General features: G+C 38.0%; 1 protein-coding gene across 1 annotated transcript in view; it reads left to right on the top strand.

Moving 5' to 3' along the window:
- The window catches only part of TMEM161B (transmembrane protein 161B), a 39,903-nt gene that overhangs the window by 3,405 nt on the left and 14,077 nt on the right, over window positions 1-22,421 (top strand). The window contains exons 2-5 of the mRNA XM_074166180.1: window positions 6,013-6,116; window positions 12,761-12,841; window positions 17,324-17,421; window positions 18,849-19,005. Of these exons, the coding sequence (XP_074022281.1) occupies window positions 6,013-6,116; window positions 12,761-12,841; window positions 17,324-17,421; window positions 18,849-19,005 (440 nt within the window). The remainder of the gene's footprint in view (window positions 1-6,012; window positions 6,117-12,760; window positions 12,842-17,323; window positions 17,422-18,848; window positions 19,006-22,421) is intronic.

Raw genomic sequence — 22,421 nt, 5'->3', positions numbered from 1 at the left:
GCTTTTGCAAGCTGCAGCTTGAGCATGGATGTATACATGTGAAGAAAATTTTGCATATGGAATAGTCTCATCTAATAACAAGAGCAGTAACATGTCATCCATCAAATAGCATTTCAAATGGGTTGTATCGATTTACCTTCTAGGCTTCATAAATACCATTGCACTCTGGAATTGCACAAGATAAGAGTATTTGTTATATTCTCCTAGAGATCTTCCTGGTTGCTACTAGTATAAAAGCTCTTCTATTTTTTTACTTGAAAATTCACAGCCTTTTTAGTATGTTTGTGTGCTACCATGGAAAGAGATTGATATGCCCTGAATTAACATCTACAGAATACTCCAGTGCCCTTGTATAAAAATCTTGTTTTTACAAGACTTGCCACTTCAGAGAAGCAAGTAGCTGGCATAGCATTTCTGAAGCTGAAGTGGTAAATTGGATTCTACTAGCTGTTTTTTCAGGCATGCAGTTGTATTGCTCCTGCAATCCTGGTGCATATGGCGGTTGGCTGCAGCTCAGGGCCCTCGTCCTGCAATGGAGGAGATGGTTATTGTTAGTACAAGTAGTTTCAAAGTCCCATGTAAAGCTAGGCATTTGAATTATTTGTAATATCTAGGTATGTGGTAGAGAAAAAAAGAGGGGAAAAAGCTGACCTGTTACTCCAGGTGTGGGAGAATAACCTTGGGCAAGGTCAAAATGAGGAGACTGGAGTGGTGTCTTGGTATAAAACTATTAACCTTGATTAGCTTTGTTCTGTATGTTCTGTAAGTCAATTCATGATGAAAAGAAAAATATCCTTTAGGCAGAAGTACTTTTAAAATTTTGTTTGTTTTTTTGGTTAATGTTTTGCGATAGCTGTTGGTGTATTGTAAGTACCCTTAACTTGTAGATAAGAGTATTGTAACTTTATCTAAATTGCTTGTCCTTACTTTTTGTTCTCCTAATTATCAGCAACAGCCTCTCCAGGTATGTAGTATAAAAGGTGTAGACTGTGAAAAGCAAAGTCTAGGTTATACTTTGTTCAATGTTACACTGTTTACTTTTGGACCTGTCATATGTTTTTTTCAGGATTTTAAGAAATCTGGCAATCTTCCCTTTAATGTAGCTGCTAACGCTTCTCTTGTAGACCACTTATGCATTCTCTGCTACGTTTTATTAAAAGCTTTCTTGTAAAACATGTGCTGTGTTGCACAAGCAGAAGTAGGAACGCCATGCTTACTGAAGGACCTGGAACTGAGCACAGCGGTCAAGACTTTTAAGACACCTCTAACCAAAGACCTTCCGCTCTGTCACAAAGACAGCCAGACTGCAGTTTATTAGACAGTGTTGTCCCGATGAGCTTGTACTCTTTCAGCCTCATCTTTGATCACCAGGTTGCTGGCCAGCCTCTGTTTTGCAGATAAACTGACTTAATTGTCTTATGTAGTCATCTTTTCTTTGGCTGAGTGCTTCTTGGTGTTACACAGATTGACAGAAATGTCTCTGACCAGTGAGATACTGACTTCTCTCTCCAGTGTCTTGAATTTGGATTTCAAATTCCAAGCTGTGAACCTGAAGCATGACAGGGACAAGGATGTATGTGGAATCAGAGAGTGACGAAGGTCTTATGAAATGGATTCAGATAATGTCATTTTCCACAAACTGTTCTGTAACTGCAGACACTTTATTAAATCTGTGCAGCAGTTCCTCATCTCTGAGGTGAATAATGCTTCTATTACTTTTGAGTTAAGCCTGTCAATGATCGTATGCTCAATTACTTTATCACAGATCACATGGGTTGGTGGGTTCCAAATTTTGTTCACCAGAGACCCTCAAAACCCCCTTGTGATTGTGCACTTTGCCCTTGAGCATTTTCTCCCTCAAACATGTATCGTACTCTGTTAAACAGGGGCAGAATTTTTTTTTTAAGTTGTGGATTTCTGCCTAAATTCTAAACTATGTCCTCTCATTTAGAGTATGGCAAGTGAAGGATATAAGATATTGGTGGGAACCAACACCTCATCTTCATTCATATCCGTGAAATGAGTGGTTTTGAATTTAAACTGATATTAGTGGTAATGGGAACACGTAAAAGTATGTGGGAGACTTGATCTAGACAGCCTGAATTGGAATAAACCCTCTATTTTGTGGTTTTGTGGGGGAGGGGGTGGGGAAAAGATGTGTTCTGGTGTTGTGAGACAGTTTGGGGGATACTGTAGATTTTTCTAGAGTGTGTTCATAAACATATAAGTAGTGTGTAACCATCTACAGGCAAGAGAGTAGAGTTGGAAAAATGTTGTTTTGCACATAGCATGTTATTTTGAGTGGGGATATCACCTACCGTATTCCTGTGCCATGTGTTCATGGCTGATTGCAAGAAGATTAATGCAGTGGAATTTTTTAATTTCATGTGACAGCTTTAGTCTGTTAACATATTGTTCGTGGTTGATTACTAACCTTCAGGAATCGAGAGAAAAATGCCCTGATCAAGTGAGTGGGTATATCAATTATTTTAATTGCTTGAAGTGTAGAAAAATACCAGAAGGACATTTCCACCACAAAGTCAGATTTAAAATTAAGATCAGGGATATAATTGTTGATTTTTAATTTTTTTTTTTAAAGGCTTAAAATTTGCAAGGTTGTTTTCAGTTGTAATCTGAAATGTTTTCGTAAGAAATATTGCAGTAACCTTTATGGGAGTGAGTACAGTGAATTTCTCCTGAAAGGGGCTGGGTACGATGCAGAGAGATGTTCAGTGGCTGAAGATGAAATGATCCTAATGGGTTCAGTTATAACTTGCCTTCGTGTGAGTAAGGAAATGGGTTTCTGTAGGTGCCTTTTTAAATAGTGTGTTGAATTGTAAGTATTCTAACTCAGCTAGTGGACCTGCTACCCTGTATAAAAAAACAACTGCCTTGAATTGCATCATTTTCCGTCATGTTGTCTTGAGTTCAAAAGGCATTTTTTTCCCTTACAAATTGAAAGCCTTAGGAGTAATTGAAGAGACGCACTGGCAGCTGATTAGGCAGTCCTTCTAACAAAAACATTATTCTAGAGAAATATCGATGAAACTTTACACTGAGACATTGAATTCTAAGGATCATGGCTTGTTCGGCAGGATAGATGGAGGGACGATGGTTTCTCTCTCATGTTGGGTAGAAATGGCTTATCATGAAGTGGTCAGAATAAACATTTGATTTTAAAATGTGTGGTTTGTTTTGTAAACAGATTATATACCTCTGGAGGATTAGTAATTTAAATATATCGAATCTATTATGCAAGCAGCTTGTTTTAATAACACTTCATTTTGTTTTAAGTACACTTCCCCTTGGCTAGGGGACTGGTTTGAGTGGTCTTAGGCATGGAACTCCAAGATGCGAAGAATTCCTAATAAAGGTAGAGTGTTTAAAATAATACATACCGCTTTCAGTCCTGATCTCGATATCTGGTCTTGGTGACATGGAGCATAAGCAAATGTGAGGTCTTATTTTTCGATGTACCTCAAGAAATTGATGGTACCAATGTAAAGGAGCAGTAGAAATTTCAAGGAGAGGAGGGGGGGATTAGCAAAGAGAGGCGTGAGTACTAAAGAAACTTAATAATATCTGAAAAAGGAACCCCAGAGGTGTAATTTCAAGTTATAAAAAGTAATAAGTACTTCTAAATCATACTTGACACTTCATGAGATGTGTGGTAACATATTGAAATTGTTTACAAATGCTGAAAGGTAATTTATGCTATCTTAATCTCCCTCAGTCACGTTTTATTAATGTTGATACTGGCCATCACCTATAACATTTCACCTGCCTGTAATTTTTCCTAAGAACAGTATTAACACAATTTCTGATGTATTTAAAAAAAAAAAAAAAGGCACTGAAGGGAGAAGAGAGAAGAATTTTCCTTAGTACAGTACTTAAGACCAAAGAAGATATTGCTGATGAAGAGGGGGAAGGTTGATGACGGGTGGTGGGGTCCTGTAGGTTAACAGCTGTTTGCATAGAGGGTGTTGACAGCAGGGGCTTGGCTTGTATGACCACAGGACCCTGCCTGAAGTTCGAGGACTGCTAGGAAGGGACAGCATCCATCTGACCGAGGAGGGGGAAAAGCATCTCTGCCAGCAGGCTGGCCAAACTGGTGTGGAGAGCTCTAGACTGGGACTGAGAGAGGAAGGAGGTGATGACTCACAAATCGAGAGGAAAAAATGGTGGACTGGGTTGATAAGCAAAGAATGCATGGTGATGTGGAGAGGAGTCCTTGAAAACAACTGAACAGGGTGGAAGGAGACCCGCATGAGTATATAAACAAAAACAAGGAAGCCTGCACACAGATAATGAGTCCAGCGTTACAGGGGATGAACTGATGAAGTACGACTAGATAAATGAGCAGCGAGGTGGACTAAAAACTGGCTGATGTCCTGAGCTTATGGCACAAAGTCCAGCTGGAGGCTGGTCACTAGTGATGTGCCTCAGGAGTTGATACTGTGCTAATGTTATTTAGCATCTTCCTCTATGACCTGGAAGATGGAAGAGAATGTGCCCTTGGCAAGTTTGCAGATGGTACAAAACTTGGAGTGACTGCTACGTCAGGTAGTTGTGTTGCTGTTCAGAAGGAACTCTGCAGGCTAGAGAAACGGGTCAACGAGAATCTCATGCAGCTCAGCAAAGGGAAATGCCGATATTCTTGAGGAGGACTGAGCTTAGGCACCAGTATATGCTGGGGGCTGTCCACCTGGATAGTTTGGCAGAAAAGGACCTGGCGGTCCTGGAGATCATTAAGTCGAGCATAAGCCAGCAGTGAGCCCTTATGGGAAAGGCAGCCAACAGCACCTGGGGCTGAGAATCACCAACAAGTTGTCAAAAGTGCTCACCTCTGCTCAGCATTGGTGAGACACTGGAGGGCTGCATCTGGTTTTGGGTTCTATCTGAGACATAGGGTTACTGGAGAGAGTCCAGTGCAGGGCCACAAAGGTGATGAAGAGACTGGGCCATCTGTCATATGAGGAAAAGTTGAGAGAATTGGAACTGTCGAACCTAGAAAAGGTTCAGGAAACATCCATGCGTATAAATACCAGGTGGGGAGGCATAAAGACAGTGGAACAAGACTCTTCTCAGTGGTGCGTGGTGAAAGAACAAGAGGCAGTGGGCACAATACAGAATATTTCATTTAAACATAAAGAAGAAAAAACTATTTAAGGTGAGGATGGTCAAACACAGGCACAGGTTGCCCAGAGAGGTTGTGGAGTCTCCGTCCTTGGAAGACATTCAAACCCAACTGAATACATGGCTCTGAGCAACATGCTCTAGTTAACTGTGTTCTTAATAGGGGAGGTTGGACTATCTGATCTCCAGAGGTCCCTTCCAATCTCAGCCGTTTCATCATTCTGTGATAATTGCTCTTTCCTTTTCTGGATTATCTGTACATTGAGAAACTTCTGGTTGAAATAACATGTGGTTAAATTTCCCCCAGTAGAACGGGTATTCCTGGTGGAAGAGGATGTGTTTGAACGATGGCAGTACTGCCTGCTGTGCTGCTAGTGAGATGTTCTTCTTCCTTCTCCACCTGTGCCTGGAGTTCAGCGAGGAGCAAATGCCCTGCAGCGATCAAAGGCTGAAACTTCATAATGCTCATGTTGTAAACAGTTTTTAATACCAATGGGTTTGTGGGGTGTCAGCTGTTGAATCATGTAAGAATTGAAGAGACCACAAACCTGAAGATGGTAATCAGAGATGCAATTTTAAAGAATAATGTGTCCACCTGTGGCCTTACAGGGTGTGAAACAAGAACGTACATTCCTGGCCTCTGATGTGACAATGCTTTTTTACTTCAATAAAGTATGTAACTGATAATAGCAAGTTTCAGGGGATGTCTTGAAAACTGATATAGTATGGTTTTTTTCCCCTCTAGTTTAAAAAGAACCAAAAGATGTTATCTCTTCCATACAAGATGTTTTTAACTTTTAGTTTTTTTTTTTTTTAAGGTATTTCAGCACTTTTCTAAAATGTATATTGACTTGTTATTAACTTATTCCTTTACAGGGTGTGATAGGTGTGCAGTTGGTGGTTACCATGGTAATGGCTAGTGTCATACAGAAGATCATACCTCACTATTCTCTTGCTCGTTGGCTTCTCTGTAGTGGCAGGTAAGATAAGAAACAGTTGTTATACTGTGTGTGAATATGGTAATGCAATTATGCATTAGAGTAGTAACAGTAAAACATACTAATTTAGATTGTTCTCTTGAAAAATAATTAATCTGCTGTTCTTAAATTTATTACCATAGCATTGTAACACCTGACTTACAGGCTTAAGGTGTAAAGACAGTGTTGTTGTAGAAGAACAGATTTGTTGCTATTAAGTGTATCAGTCATAAACTTAGTTTTGTCCAGCTCTTATATTATTAAAGTCAAAAACTACATACTTAAAAAGCTAAACTGAATGCAGGACACTGAAAAAAGGAAGGTTTTTTTTCTCTGCACTGCCTCAGTGTTCTTGATAATCCACCTGCTGATTAGCCTTGCATCTGAAAAGTGCTTAGGTATTTATTAAAAATTCTGGTTTTTTAATACTTCATAGGACAGGATTAGTATAAATTTCAATACACTACTTCCTCATAACAATAGATCAAACAGACATAATGAGTTGCAAGGGGAGCATTCCCTGTGTGACTGTATCCATAATAACAATGAAAATGAGCAGCTGTTTTGAATATAAATCAGTATCTTAAATATTAAAAGAATCATTGACACTGTTTTTTCGTTTTGGGAAGAAAACCACTTTGTATGACTAGAAGGTAGTTTGCTGTCTTTTGCAATTGTTAAAATTTTGAGAATACCAAAGATTTCTGAAGAAGTTTCCTTGAATAATAATGTGCTCCGTAGGAGTCTTAACCAGTCTCATATAATTTTCCATGGCCTTTTTTTCTCTCTGCACCTCAGAATTGCGAACTCTTCTTTTTAATTTTCCCCATTTCACCACCCAAAGAGGTGCTAATGAAAAATAGCTCTAAATGTTGTTTAGATGCATGTTAGGTATCACTGGGTAGGTGTAATGGAAAACAGTAATTGTCAGGTGAATAATACGAACAGGAATTATACTCTTCATTTTTATATGAAGTTTTGTTGTTGACCACATCTCCAGGATATTGATCACGTTTTTTGTGCTCTAAAAAGAATATTAAATTAATGAATATGAAATTGCATACCATTTATTTTTAAGGTGTGTTACTGCCATCGTGGTTTTTTTTTAGCATTCAAATGACATTGTCTACTTTTTATGTCCTACTTAAAATTTTTATTTAAATTTTTATTTCAAAATGTATATATTTAATAGCTCTTTTTAAAGAATTTCTCAATATTATGCCTATGTTCTTAATTCTTGTGAAGTTTTGCCTTTCTGTATCCTTGTTCTAAGGCATGGCTTGTGCCAAAGATAGGGACAGGTTTGCTGTTCAAATATTTTTCATAATACTTTTCTCCTGTTTTCTTTGTGCACCTGCAGATTGATAAATACATAAAGCAGGATTTCTGCACTTGTGCTTGTGGAATTCTGCTCCCACTGAAGTCAATGGGAGTCTTATTATTGCCTTTCATGTTAGTAGCCTTGAGAATCTCATTGTTGCCTTTCACTGTTCTTCTATTTATCTGGTAACTATTTTAGCGCATTGTAATTTCAGTCATTGTGAATAACCTCCTGAATACAAGAATTATGTAAAGAGCCAGAAATAATGCTGTGTTCCAGAAATAAAAACAAGTCAGAAGCGTCACTGCAACAAGAATCTGAATTTTAATGGCAATAAGAAAAACAGTTCTCTTCTTAGCTTAGCTGACAAACTGTCTTTTATGTTAACTCGTGTCTTTTTGCCAACAGTGTTTTCTTTGACAGACCTGTGTGGGTGGGGTGGTGGAGGGTTTTGTAGACACGTAAGTGTGCAGACACACTCTTAACTAGTCCAGCTTTCCTAGGAAAAGTTACCACCTGCTCCTGCTTTCTTGTCAATATACGTCAACTAGTCTTTGGTTCCCAAAACTAGTTTTTAAGTTATTTGGCTTAAGTGTCTTTCTTGTGAAGGATTGGGAGGCTTTTCTAAGCGAGATAGTCTGAAATGTCTAGGTACAGATAGCCCTTTGCCAAATAAGAGAGAGGATAAACACATTACCAGACAAGCTAGAAACTCTTGAAGTGACCAGTTGGTTTCAAGATGCTTGTATGTGTACGTTCAAAGTCCATTAAAATGAAACATGGGCACTTCAAAATTTAAGAGAGTGGTTAGAATAAGTAGACATAAGATAATGATTTGTTTACAGAATTAGCAGCTATCATTGACTGTTGAAAAACTATTTATCTAATTTTTTAAAGAAATACAAACTTTTTCAATCAATGCTATTTTCAGAGCTTGAACAGAATTTGAGTATTCATATTTATTGAAGTCAATGTGTTGGCAGCCTAAATATCTGCATAGGCCTTTGCATTTTTAACTAATAAAACATTCTCTACCAAAACGTTGCTGTTACGTTGCTCAGCTACAGTCTATTTTCAGGTCACTTCAGGAAGACAGGAGAAAACGGATGTTTTGTAGTGCATTCATTAATGACCTTCATTCAAATTAACTGGGGCATATCTCTACTGTTGGGGCTGTTTTAGACTAACTTGGATGTGTCAAAGCTACAGAGTAGTCAGTTGTGGGATCTCAGTTTCAAGCATATAAGCCAAGGCAGATACTAACTACTTTCTTTAGCTCTACATCTATGAGAATTTTCAGATATCTTGGTTTTGAGACTGTAAATGCAAGGTGGTAGGGTTTATTAACTAAAAAAATCCCCAAACTCTTATATCCTATTAGTTGTAAGTAGGAATCACTTGCAATTAAGAGCAAATAGTGCTTTAAGTGTTTGATTTGTGTTAGTATTTTAAACAGAACAATAATTTTGTCTGCTGTATTAGGTACTATTTCTCTTATCTGTGCAGGAAAGATTTTGAAAAATTAGCTTTCCAACATAGGTAATTTTCATCATTACAGAACCTCTTGTGGTACTTCCAGCGTGAAAAGTTCTGATCTGGGAGATGGTAAATGACAAAGCAGAAGACTATTTCTCTGCTTCCCCCCACTTTCTCTAGGTTGTGTGAAAGACGGAAAGAAGGTAGTATCTCCAGTGTAGTTTGTTGTCTTGGATAAAAAGGTAGTCACTCTGGTTTCTGTGTGATTCTCAGTGTTAACAAGGTCTTTTTTTGTAACAAAGTTTGCTAACAGCAGGTTTTTTTCAGCTGAGACCACTCATGATAAAAATAAATTAATGAAATAACTTTTGACTCTTATTGATGCCTCAGAAAAAAACACAAACAAAATTCAGCCCCTCTTCTTCCCCCAAAAAACTCCTTGTCCATGCAGAGTCTGTAGGAGTTACCATTTTCGGTTTCTGAACTGGCAGTGAATTCCTGTGAGGGGAGTTTGCAGCATGCGATGGTTTGGATCTCTGTGTTGTATTACTGCCTGGTACTGAAGTTCTTTTCTCTTGAAGGAATCCCAGCATCAGGGGATTCTTTAGCACAGCAGTAGCTACTGACACAGGCTCATGAAAGCCCCTATTAACCAGATTGTATTCTTTGTACTATCACTGGTTTGAACTCTTTACTTACCTGTTGCGCCAGTTTTTAAGTTACTTTAAGATGATGTCCATGAGCTCTGTGCAATTGCCTGTTCAATGCTTCATTGTACCAGCAATTAAACTGCCGAAATTGGGAACTCTTCCTGAAATGTGTTGCGTTTTTGTTGCACCATGTTTCTTTATTCCCACTTCCCTGTCTTCAGCTGCGTTTAGTGTAGCATCAAGGACAGTGTCAGGACAGAGAGGCTGTGTCTCCTGCTTAAGGTTTGCCAGAAAGGCATATCCTCATAGACACATACATTTCATTAAAATTGTACATATTCTTCCTTCTTAGAACCATAGAATGGTTAGAGTTGGAAGGGACCTTAAAGATCATCTGGTTCCAGCCCCCCTGCCATGGGCAGGGACACCTCCCACCAGACCAGGTTGCTCAAAGCCCCATCCATCCTGGCCTTAAACACTTCCAGGGATGGGGCAGCCACAACTTCCCTGGGCAACCTGTTCCATTGTCTCACCACCCTCACAGTAAAGAATTTCCTCCTAATATCTAATCTAAATCTCCCCTCTTCCAATTTAAAACCATTTCCCCTTCTCCTGTCACTACACTTCCTGACAAAGAGTCCCTCTCTGCCTCTCCTGTAGGCTCCTTTCAGATATTGGAAGGCTGCTATGAGGTCTCCCTGGAGCCTTCTCCAGGCTGAACAACCCCAGCTCTCTCAGCCTGTCTTCATAGGGGAGGTGCTCCATCCCTCTGATCATCTTCGTGGCCCTCCACTGGACCCATTCCAACAGGTCCGTGTCCTTCCTGTGTTGAGGACTCCAAAGCTGGACACAGTATTCCAGGTGGGGTCATAAAGACTTCCTTGTAGTCTTTATCCAGTGTCCCTTGCAGCTCATGTGTGCACACACCAAGCGTCCATGCCATTGTAAGGACGGTAGAAGAAGTAAAACATTGCTGCTTGTGGCTGCTCGCATTTGTGACTGTTTCTGCTTTTAGCACAAGCCTCAGAGCAGTGGACCTTCCTTGGTATTTGTTGTGTAGACAGTGTCCCATGCAGAATGACAAATTTTTTTGTATTTACACAAAAGGCCATTCTGCAAATATAAAGATGGGTGAACTGGACTTCCACTGGGGACAGGAAGCCTTTCCGAAACAGAGCTGGGAATCAAGTGTAATCAAGCGGCTTGAAATTATTTGTGTTTGATACTTATTTTCCAAATTTCCTTTGCTATCTTTTTGAAATTGGATGTAGCTTAATCTCTAATTTGCCAATGTAGAATGGTCCCGCTTAATGAAGTTGTCTTAAAGTGAGAAGTACTGACAGTGTGCATTCCATTATCATCTTTGACTATTACCCTGTGTTAACCAGTGTCACCAATTAGTGGCCTCCTACTCCAGGAAAGTACTTCCGCATGAATACAGATACGTTTCCCAAGTCTGTTCCTGTTAATACTTGGGCTCCTTTGCCTCAGCATTTCGGAATGGAGATCAGAGTGACATCCTTCCTGCATCTGGGCAGCAACCCTCCCTTGCTGAACGTGGAACAGGCCTTGTTTCAGCTACTAAGGTTCTTTACATGCTTAGAGATTAAGGTAGAATGTACCATCTTAGAAACTTAGCCATCTCCGTTTTTCCTCTTCAGAATTTCTCTGCCACTACATGCTTTTTAAATCAATGAGCAGTGGATGGTGCATTGGCCTGTAAAAGTGGAAAAACTTGCAGCTCAGCTACATGTAATTTAGTGATTTTTGGGTTTTTTATAGCACTTTTTCTAGTAGGAGATGAAGATATCACTGAGAAGGCGTTTAGGAAAGAAATGTTGATGTTATGATCTCCTCTGCTTAAGAAAAAAGATTGGTAATAGCTATTCTGGATCCTGGAAAATTACTGTTTTTTTTGAGAGCAAAATTATACTTTATAAAATCGTTTAGAATATGAGTCTGATGGGTAATTGTAATGGTATAATTATTCTAGTGAACTTCTTCCAATATCAGTACAACCTTGTTTGCTGTATCTGATGATAACTTGAAAATTTGATGTTTTAAGAAGTGAAGGTCTTTCACTTGAATGACAAAGTGGCAAAGCTTTCCAATTATGAACAAGCATGTCACACGCTGAAGAGAAATGAAATTTAGCTCTGGTTGTTCAGGCAGTGTTGGTACTTGCACGTAAAGGTATTTTCATAGAATCACCGAATAACAGGTTGGAAGAGACCTCAAGGATCATCTGGTCCAACCTTTCTTGGCAAAGGCATGAGCTAGAGAAGGTGGCCCAGCACCCTGTCCAGCTGAATCGTAAAAGTGCCCAATGTTGGGGAATCCACCATTTCCCTAGGGAGATTATTCCAGTGGCTGATTGCTCTCATTAGGAAAAATTTTCTGCTTGTGTCCAGTCGGAATCTTACCAGGAGTAACTTGTACCCATTACCCCTCCTCTTTTCCATGTCACTCCTTGTAAAAAGGGAGTCTCCACCTTATTTGTAGCCACCCTTTAAATACTGGAATGTGGTGATAAGGTCTCCCCTAAGCCTTCTTTTCTCAAGGCTGAACAAACCCAATTCTCTCAGCCTTTCCTCATATGGCAGGCTTCCCAATCCTTTGATCATGGTGGTGGTTGTCTTCCTCTGGATGCTCTCCAACCTGTCCACATCTTTTTGCATAGCGGGGACCAAAACTGAAACACAGTATTCCAGGTATGGCCCAACAAGCGCTTGAGTAGAGAGGGATGATGACTTCTTTATCTCTGCTGGTGATGCCATTGTTGATGCAGCCCAGCAACCTGTTGGCTTTCTCTGCCACAGCAGCACACTGTTCACTCATCTTGAGCTTGTTGTCCACCAGGGCCCCCTGGTTCCTTTCCACAGAACAACTGTCCAGCTGGCTAGATCCCAGCCTGTGCTGCCCTCCTGGATTATGTTTCTCCAAGTATAAGACCGTATACTTGTCCTTGTTGAACTTTGTAAGGTTCTTGTTAACCCACTGTTGCAGCCTCTCCTGGTCATCCTGCAGGGTGGCTCTCCCTTCCCAAGTGTGAACAATTATTTTACTTAGATGTTGCAAATGACCAGCGTTTTAATATGCGTATAGATATCTGTTGTTATATAGTTAGTTTTTTTAAAAAAAACAAACCACTGAATTGCTAGTACTGATACTGTTTTAATTGAGATTTTCTTTTTCTTTAGTTTACGGTGGTATCAGCATCCTACTGAAGAAGAACTACGGATTCTTGCAGGGAAACAAAGAGGGAAGAGCAAAAAAGATAGGTAAATACTTATTTTAAGACTTTCTTTTTTTATTTTTTTTTTTTAGCATGAGACATATAATAACTCTGCCAGCAAACTTTTTTTTTTTTAGTGAGTTAAAAACTGCTAGTTGCATATGAATGCCTGCTTGCATTAATTTTCATGACTCTGTACTGAACTGTGTTCTTCCAGTTTGAGTTGAATATGGCCAAATTTCTTAGGACTGGGTGATTCCCAGTCCACAAAATTGGTCTGTGAAATTGCTAATTTGGTGATAAGGAGGTTTTTTTTTAGTGAATGCATTTGTTTGGATAAAAACTGAGGAAAGCAAATCTTCTATAGGATTGAAGCTCTTCATCTTGAAGCCAGAGAAGAAAGATTTGAATATATTAGTTCAACATAGGATTACTTTGAGCCACCACTCTTATACAGCTGTGAGAAAGGTAAATGCATTCCTAGGATGTATTAGGTGAGGTATTTCTAGTAGAAAAGATAGGGAAATATTAATCCTTTTGGACAAGGCACCGGTGTAGAACTTTATCAGGATTACTGTGTACGATTCTGATCACTCATGTTCAAGAAAAATGAATTTGTACGTGAACAGATGAACAGAGGGCTGCTGGGATCGTGCAGGAAGCAGAAAGTCCGTCTTACAAGAGGCGGCTGAAAGAGCTTGGCTTGTTTAACCTAGCAAAGAGAGGACTGAGAGGAGTGGGATAGCTGTCTGTCTGCTTAAGGTGGAAACAGATTCTGACGTTCAGCCATGAAGTTCTGGAACGGCTTTCCAGAAGTCTAACCGTGCCAAGAACCAAGACATCTTGAGATGGTGGAGCTGCTATGTTGATGCAACATTTCTGAATTGGCTGTTTTTGAAACAAACCAACCGCTCTGGCTTTCTTTTTGGTGACATAGGGGCTTTCCTTTAGTCCTTTTTTTTTTTTTATTTCAGTATGAACTCTTGTATAATCCACAAAGTGCACAATATAGTCTGCTTATTGTAATGCGATGTATTTTTTTCTGTTTCTTATTTCTTAAACTACGTGGTTAGCAACCTTATTTGACACACTTTGGGGTAAAGAATTAAGTTATTTCTTTAGTATTAAATAACTTTAACTTTACATGTCTATTGCAATGTTCTTTCAAATTTAGAAACTCATTTTATCTAACAGTTTTCTGTAAGAAATTGAGGAAAAATAATTATGAATAGCATTACAATTCGTAGCTGTCCATTTAACCAGTAATATTTATTCATATATAAATTTAACTTTAAATGCAAACTATAACTTCAAGTCCACGCATAGGAGCCTTAAACAGAAAAACACAGTCGGGTTGCCAAATAATAATTGTACATTGCTGTTAGTGCCTTTCCTCAGTCTTACCAATTTCTTGCTGTCCAAAATGTGTGTGTTCTCACTTTCACCAGAGCAATTACATGCTCTTAGCTGCGTGGAAGCACGGCATGTTATAGTGTGTGATGACATATAAGCTTAGATTTTGTAATATTTGGAAAATTTACTGAGAAATTTGGTAGGAACCTGTATCATAAGTCATCTGTATATGCATTAAGTCCTTTTTCAGTTAGTAAACTTCTACATTTAGTGTTTCAGTTGCGATGCTATGTTTTCTTGTCTGCACAGTCAAATTTTGTTGGTGTGATTTAGTTATAAGATCGATAGAATTATCTTACTATATTAACATGTAACCAAGAGAATGCAATTGTAGTAGCTGTAGGTAGTTGTTTGTACTAGAGTAACTGTTAATCACAGGGGAACAGGAAACTTCAAAGAAACCAGGAAGGTAATGTGGAGACTTAAATGGTGCTTTCTTTGCTTTGCTGTTGTAAAAACAGTATGAATAATACGCTTACTTTTTAGTCAATAATTATATTATGTGTCCACTAAAAAAATGGCTGTTGTTGGAGGAAAAACGTGGTTTAGAGTAGGAATTGTTCATATCGAGTTGGTTTGGATATACTGTTTTAGTTTGCACAAAATGGAATGCAGTGCTCCTTTGAGTCGAGGAGAAATGAAATAGATGCTGTAGGAGAAATAAGGTATGTTTACTTGATTCCTCCGCTCTCCCGCCATGTCTTTTCAAGATAAAGAATTTTCTGTGTCAAGATCATAATCTTGCAAAATGTAGTACCTGCTCCTTACTTAAATACTTTTCCAATTTGAACTAATTAAAAGAGAAACGGCGAAAGGAGATCCAAGGAACTTGCTTCAAAATGAGCCTTAGAAACAGCAGTAGTGTGAGTATGTATTCAGCACATACTACACTTCGGCATATTATGCTATAGGTTATAATGGCACATGAATTTTAGGCAGATTTTCTATCTTGGAATCATTTGTCTTATATTAAATTGTTAGGCTAATGAAAAGGTCCATGGCTACTATGAATTACTTTGAATTAAAGCTGTTAGTGATCCTGGGTATGTTCTGACTGTGTCTCTTGGATTATGGGTCCCCTGGGATAATTAAAGTGCAGGAACACCAAATTTTGTTGAGTTGAAATGGCTTTAGTTATCAAAACGCTCATCTTGGTCAAGATGATGGTACTCCTGGGTGCAAGAGAACATCAAGAGTATAGTTTGGGACCAGAGGAGGACACAGAAGCTTGCAGGTAGTCAGTGGATGTCAGGTAGTGTTTGAGACTTCTTGTTTAGACTTGAGCACCTGAATTTTTTGAGTAATGCTTTATATTCCAATCCACAGTTTTCAGTTTGCCCATTAAAATTCTTGTCCTTTGGATACTAGTAATTAATATCACCTGAAAAAAGTTATTAATACTTTCTGCTTGTATTCTCATCACACACATTAGCTGACAGGATATAATTCCTTAAAAATAAATTCACGATTGATTGAATTTCTTTTTAATTCTTATGTCCCAATAACTTGTTTTCCTTTGGAAAATCCATATCTCCTTTTCTAATTTGAGAGGTGTTATTCTAAAATCTGGCAGATCTTTCTGTTTCCTTCTAGCCATTTAGGGCTTATAGGTTTTGGATTTGATTTTTTTTTTTTTTTAACTTAACAAAACATTTTCTGATCTGCTTGAATGATTTCTTTAAAATGGTGATGAGGTAAATTTTACTCTAGTAATTGTAATCTCTCAGCCCAATTTCTTGTAAATTGACTTTGTTCAGGTTCTTTTAAGAACAACCTGTTTTCTTCAGTTTAATATTTTCAGGGAGGTGAAGACCATGATGTTGGTATAGTTTCAGAGTTCTGGATGAAAATGCTCCTTTTACTCTAAATATATCATCTTTTATGGTCTTTACATGTATCTCTGCTGTGAAAAATGATTCCTTAAAGATGTGTTAATTCTAACAACAACTAGGAAAACATGGTCTAACTTCGCATTATACATATAAGACGTACTTTTGTTTATACATATTTCAAAAAAGATTCATTAGGACTGGAAAAGGGGAGCTGATGGTGGCTAGAAGAAGGGCTTCCACACAAGAAATGGTGTAAGGTTTACTAGCGTGGGAACTGGCAGAGGGAAAGTTTTGCAACAGGCAGGTATCCAGTGTGCCTGGGGTGGATAGGGAGTAGTAAACTTACTGCTACATTGCACAAGGAACCACGGAATGACATTAGTAGAGTGGATTTAAGGACTTCTCAGTTTAGGACGCACATTGTGGAGGTTGGTGCCACAAGACACTGTGCAACTCAACAAATTTCAGACTGGTTTAGAAAGGCATTAGGCAAATTCATGTAAGTTTTGAAAAATGGCGGTTTCAAAAGATGCAATCCCTGCCTCAGGTTATCCCCAAGTTGCTTAATGCTGGAAGCCAAGAAGGGTTTAGCAGTGTGAGGATCAGCCTTTGCTTGCTTTATTCCTTTGGTTTGTATAAGCAAGCAGCCACCTGTGTAATAGGAGCAAATGAATCTATGTGTCAGCCTTTATGAAGCCCGTGTGTGTCACTGTCACGCTCTGCAGCAATGGCTAAAACCTGGAGCACAGCTCTGAATCCTGGCGCTCTGTTGCGATGTACTTAGCCCTGTCTGTCTCCCCAAAGAGAGCACAATGGATTTTTTTCTTTTCAGGATGTTCTGGATCTCTAGGATTGCTAGTTATACTGCAATAAGTATTTTTTGTTTGTTTGCATAAGCAGGATATGAATTTAAACAAGTCTATATTGTTTCTACACATATGCTTTTAGATTAGAAAATTATTTTAAAATTGTCTTTGCTTGATGGCTAGTAGGATGATCTTTCAAGGATCTAGGCTAGTCCAGCTCATGCGATATACTTGCTAAGCACACTGTTGTGACAAAAAGGCCTAATGATTTTTTGGGAAACTTGTTTTTGTATTTTTTTTTTTCTTATCAGCTATCTTCAGAGGTAGATTACTGCTTGTTATTTCCAGTGAACATTCAATAAATTAACACTGCCAAGTCTGTCTCTTTTACTTGCTTTCAGTTGAGAGACTTTGTCTTGAAAAAGTTTTTGTCATAACTGTATGTGTATTATCTATCTATTTATTTATTTTTTACAGAAAATATAATGGTCATATTGAAAACAAACCCCTAACCATTCCAAAAGACATTGATCTTCATCTGGAAACCAAATCAGTGACTGAAAGGGACACTATCGGTAAGAATAAGTGGATGCAGACCATAATATATTATTTCAAGTATGTCCTGTTTCTTTCTATCAAGTGTTTATTTACAGTGAATGCTGGAATATATTTTTTTATAGACAATGAATGAAGTACAACAATAAAGTTAAATGAGAAGGCAAGAATTGGGGCTAAGTCTCCTTTGTTGTTCCATGGTTGACATCTTAATAGCACTGTTACAGAAAAGGATGAGTAGGTGAAATCCAGCATAAAGCACATCTATTATTGTATCAGGCATCCGTAGCAATATAAGACAACACCCAAAGGATCACATCATAGTCTATTTGAAACAGAGATCATAGCTTTGTACAAGAAAATTACAATTGGCAGATGTCGAAACATATACTTTCTGCTCATCTAAAATAGGAAATGTGCTGTAGCGTTGAAACCTAGACCTTTCAACCACACATTGAGGTAAAATGCTTAAGAAACTGAAAGTGACAGTACAGAAATAAGCAGCATTAAGTGTTTTGGAGGTTGCTGGTTTTTTTAAATGATAATCTTTGATTCCTTAATCATAACCAGTCATTCTGTTACAGAAAACCCATATATGGCTATGTATATATGTGTGATACTTATTTTCTACATATCTATATGCTTTTGTATGCATGTGTTCTGTGCATAAATGCAGAAGGAAAGGAAGCATAGTCCTATGCAGGAGATTTTTCAGCTTAAATTACCAGCGACAATGTAGAAAATACCTTTAGCAGAAATGCAGCGTTTTTTGAAGCTGGCACATAAACAAATGTAAACTGATACAGCGTAGGGTTTAACTGTCTTAAAGTTGTGTATACAAAGTGTTGTGGAATCTCAAAGTAAGTATAGGACTTGGTAATACCTGAGTTTGGCCAATTTCATGTGTTTGATGTTAGGTAGTAGTCAACAGAGAAATGCTCACTAATGTTTTGTGACTTTTTAACTAACCATCAGTATCTTAGATGTTGGGGTTATTTTTTAAAGAAAAAGAGGAAGTGGTTATATGTAGTGTTTTAAATGGTTGCCAATGAGCTTTAAATCTTTAACAGAGAGTCAAAAAACTTCTTACCTGGAATTGCCACTAGACTCAACTGGAGAACCATTTTCTGTTGTGATGTTGAGATGTAAATTAAGTCTGCTTTTTGAATTTAGGATAAAAGCTGAGATGATAAAATTGTAAAATTTTGTAGCCTTATACATTTGAGTAGTTATCAAGTATTGAATAACAGAAGTGAAGAGTGAAGTTCAGGTTGTTGAGTCAAAAAAAATGTGGCTTTTTTGCTATTGTTGCTCTTTACTTGGGTGATTTGGGTCTACCTAGACCTCAGTTAATTGAAAACTTTTTTAATTGTCACTCCATTCTATGTGTGTCAGTAGCTGCCTTAAAATATTAAACCTTTAACATATGCAAACTTGTATTTTTCAGCACTGCATTATTTTCCAGAATATCAGTGGTTGGTGGATTTCACTGTTGCAGCTACAGTTGTGTATGTGGTGACGGAAGCCTATTACAGTATTGTGAAGCCCTCACAAGAAATGAATATCAGCGTAGTGTGGTGTCTGCTTGTCTTGGCTTTCGCAGTGTATCCTTTTCTGTTTCCTTAAATCACTCTGTTCCAAATAATTTCCATCATTCTGCAGTTCATGTAAAGCTCTGTTAATTGGCAGGATACACAAATATTTAGCATTTGGAACAAGGATCGTGTAAGATAGTCCCACAGTTGGGTAATGTATATGCTGTATGTGCTCTTCGTACATGCCAATACCAATAGCTTGCTAACGTTAACACCAAAACCATTTATGGAAAAAAATATACATGTATGTGAACATACAGTTAGTGCTTATCTGTATTATCTAGTGATTCTAAACTAATTTGGTTTTGCCTAGTTTGGCAGTTGGAAACAGATTTCTGTACAGAAAGTACTTACAACTTTTGGAGGAGTGTGCAGTTTACTGCACACTTTTTGTTTTCAGTATATTTAATCTGATAATTCCAGAATGAAGTAGTACACTAATGTGTGAACTAATTTATTGCAGATACATGCACAAATTTATAATTCTAAAAATACATTCAAGACACTCTTCTGAAGTTTACAGAAAATAAAATGTGTAGATAGTTGTAGGAGCTAAGTTGGTACATTTTCAAAGCACTGTGAAAAGATGAGCTCCCCTCCGATACTGAGGGAAACAAAAGTGGAGTATTTAGGAAACATGCAATATCAATTTATAAAAAGAGGCAGCTGTTATGTTTGTTTTTGCCAGAGAAAGCAGTGTCAGACATGGATGCTTGCACGGTAATTAGCTGCTTTCCCGATACCACTCCAGACATACAGTTTAGGGAGGAAAGTTGCCTTTTAAAGACATGATAAGTGATAAACCAGTGGAATTGAATAAGGGCCTGCAAGAGTGCAGGTTATGGAAAGGTGAGTTAGAAAATAAATTTCTGCAACCCTTCTGCTTCCTCAGTAGCTGACAGCCAGATGAAGTGCTAAGTTAGGGTCCGTATAGCACTTGAATATTCAAAAGTGATTCCTCTCTATAAATGCCTGTTCTTCATTAGAGATTCTTGCTGTGGTGTGGGTTTGGTTTTTTTATTTGGTGTTAGCAGTAGCTGGTGGTGTTATGTAAAACCCTTGAACTGTAACGTTTCATTATATTTGGCCAACAGTTCTGGATATGCTTAATGCTTGTCTGTACATGATGATTATTAAAATCTGTGCTGCCTTTATGATAAGGATAAGAATTCTTTTTCTAGGTAGCCTGAAGTATAAATGATATTGAGAATTCTCCTTGTAATGAGTAAGAACTTGCTTTCCAGAGCAGGTGTTTCTTCTTTGATGTGTCAGTGGACAGATCCACAGTCCAAAAGGTGGTTTTTCTAGTCTACTGGGTAATGACAGGAAAGGCGGTGTCTGGCTCTTGTGCACCTTATAATCATATCATGATTATTATCATGAATCATATAACTGTAGCTATATTATAACTAATGTATAGCAGTTATTGCACAGCCTTTGTTTTCTTTGTTTGGGTGAAGTCAGGAATTCTAGTTTAATCTTGGCAGAGGGAAGGAGAGAGGCAGCTGCTGCTTAAGAAATCAGAAATGAAAGCCAACACCTTTGACTCCTGTTTTGAGGATGAGGGGGAGGTTAATAGAGCTAATGGAAAAACAAGCTTGAAATGCTAAAACCACAACAGACTTTTAAATTTATTGGTGGTAACACTCCATTTGCTTCATCTTTTAAATCTTGGGTGTAGCCAACTTAAATAATACTGCAGTGATTGCAACTCCAGGTGAAACAGATTTGTGAATTATATATTGTAGGAAAATCCTCTACAGTAATTCTTTCTTACAGTGGTATTTGAATAAAATCGTAATCACTGCTTTCATTTGGTCACCAATTCAAGGCAAAACCAAGTGCAGAAATGAAAAAAGATTAAGTTGCCTAGCAGTGCATGCTTTCTGTCTCAGTAGTGTGAACATGCAAGTAGTTACTGGGGTCTTCGATTTGTTTCTTTCCTCGCCTCCTATTTTTATATGAATTGAGTCTAACCCAGCATTTCCAGTTTTATCCTAATCCATCTGAAGCACTTGAGATCTAATTGCCCAATTGGACCTGGAAGAGTTGAAACAAATCTAGTATTCCCTGCACATTAGCTATATTTTCTCACCAGACTTCCTACATGACTGAAAGGGAAGTGAGATCAGGTAGAATAGAATTAAAAGCAAAAGATTATGTGCCAAAAGATGAGTTTTATTTAACCGTCTGTGAATGGTTAATGGCATGCTTTAGCATTTTTGTACCTAGGCAAGTGTTGGCCACGGAACCAAATTTGTTTTGAGTTTTTGGTAATAGGCAGTATGCTTTAGAGAGGAAATCCTTGAGGACTTCTGTCAGTTTGTTGGGGTGAGAGAAAGGTTAGAGAAGTTAAAGTTTAAAATTCATGTGGCACTTCTGAAAAAAGGCAGCCCAGAGAAGAATGGGCTGAAATGTAGGACCAAGCCTTCAGTAATAAATAAATTCTGGAAATAAGAAAGCTCTGTACAGTGTAACCTTTTTTCTTTTTTCTTTTTTTTTGGAATGTGTTATCAGACTGCAGAGCCTAAATTTTAGGCTTTTAAGTGAATCATTTCAAAAACAATTGTATCATTTTTGGGTAGTTTGAAAGAGATAATATAATAGAAAGTATAATTACTTATCCAGTACCAGGTACTTGAGTAGTCATTTATTAATTGTAGAAAGGAAACAACTGGTCAGAACTAGTTTTCTGCCACTATGTACAACTTCTATTTAGTTTTTTTCTTGTGGCATGAAATTGACCTTGTATTTATTGGAGTCTTGTCTGCAGAATAGGCATTTGTAGAAGTCCATGAGAAGTCACTGGTTCCTAATATTGAATAGGGCTTTGCTTAATTATCCATACAGTTTCTGGACTGATGGAATGAAGTAGTGTGATCCTGTGCAGTCTGAGGGTTAATAGCAAAGCAGAAAGCTGGAAGCATGGTCTAAACTGTATATTAGAGTTAACATCTCCATAAACATGCTAACATAACTTATTCTGGGCATTACAGCTTTCTGGGTGAAGGAATATGGTGCAAAGAGAGATGTACAGAGGTATTGATAACAATCCTTGTGATTGCTGGGACCTTGGCAGGTGAAAAGAGATTTCAGAAGAAAACTGTTTCATTCCTGTGTTGTCACATCAGGCCTCTGGGATGCTGAGAATACTTTAAGACTTGCACAACTATTTACTAAATCAGTATGTTGACACCAGAAGTGATTCATAATAATTTAAGTGCTGAAAAAATTTGGTTGCCTCTGTATTTTCAACTGAAAGCAGTCAATGTGACAGGTCAAGAATTAATTCTAGAACAAATTTGTGTTTTGGTGGCAGGTGTTTCTTCTACTTCATGGCTGTGTGTTAAGAGGTGATAGATTGCACTAGGGATTTGGCTGACAGAATGACTCAAAAAAAGGTTAGAGAAGCTGGAAGTGATGAT

Source organism: Numenius arquata, chromosome Z, assembly GCF_964106895.1.
Source record: "Numenius arquata chromosome Z, bNumArq3.hap1.1, whole genome shotgun sequence".
In the NCBI taxonomy this organism is placed as follows: Eukaryota; Metazoa; Chordata; class Aves; order Charadriiformes; family Scolopacidae; genus Numenius; species Numenius arquata.
The sequence above is the reverse complement of the archived record's forward strand: the minus strand, read 5'-3'. Positions and strand labels throughout refer to the sequence as shown.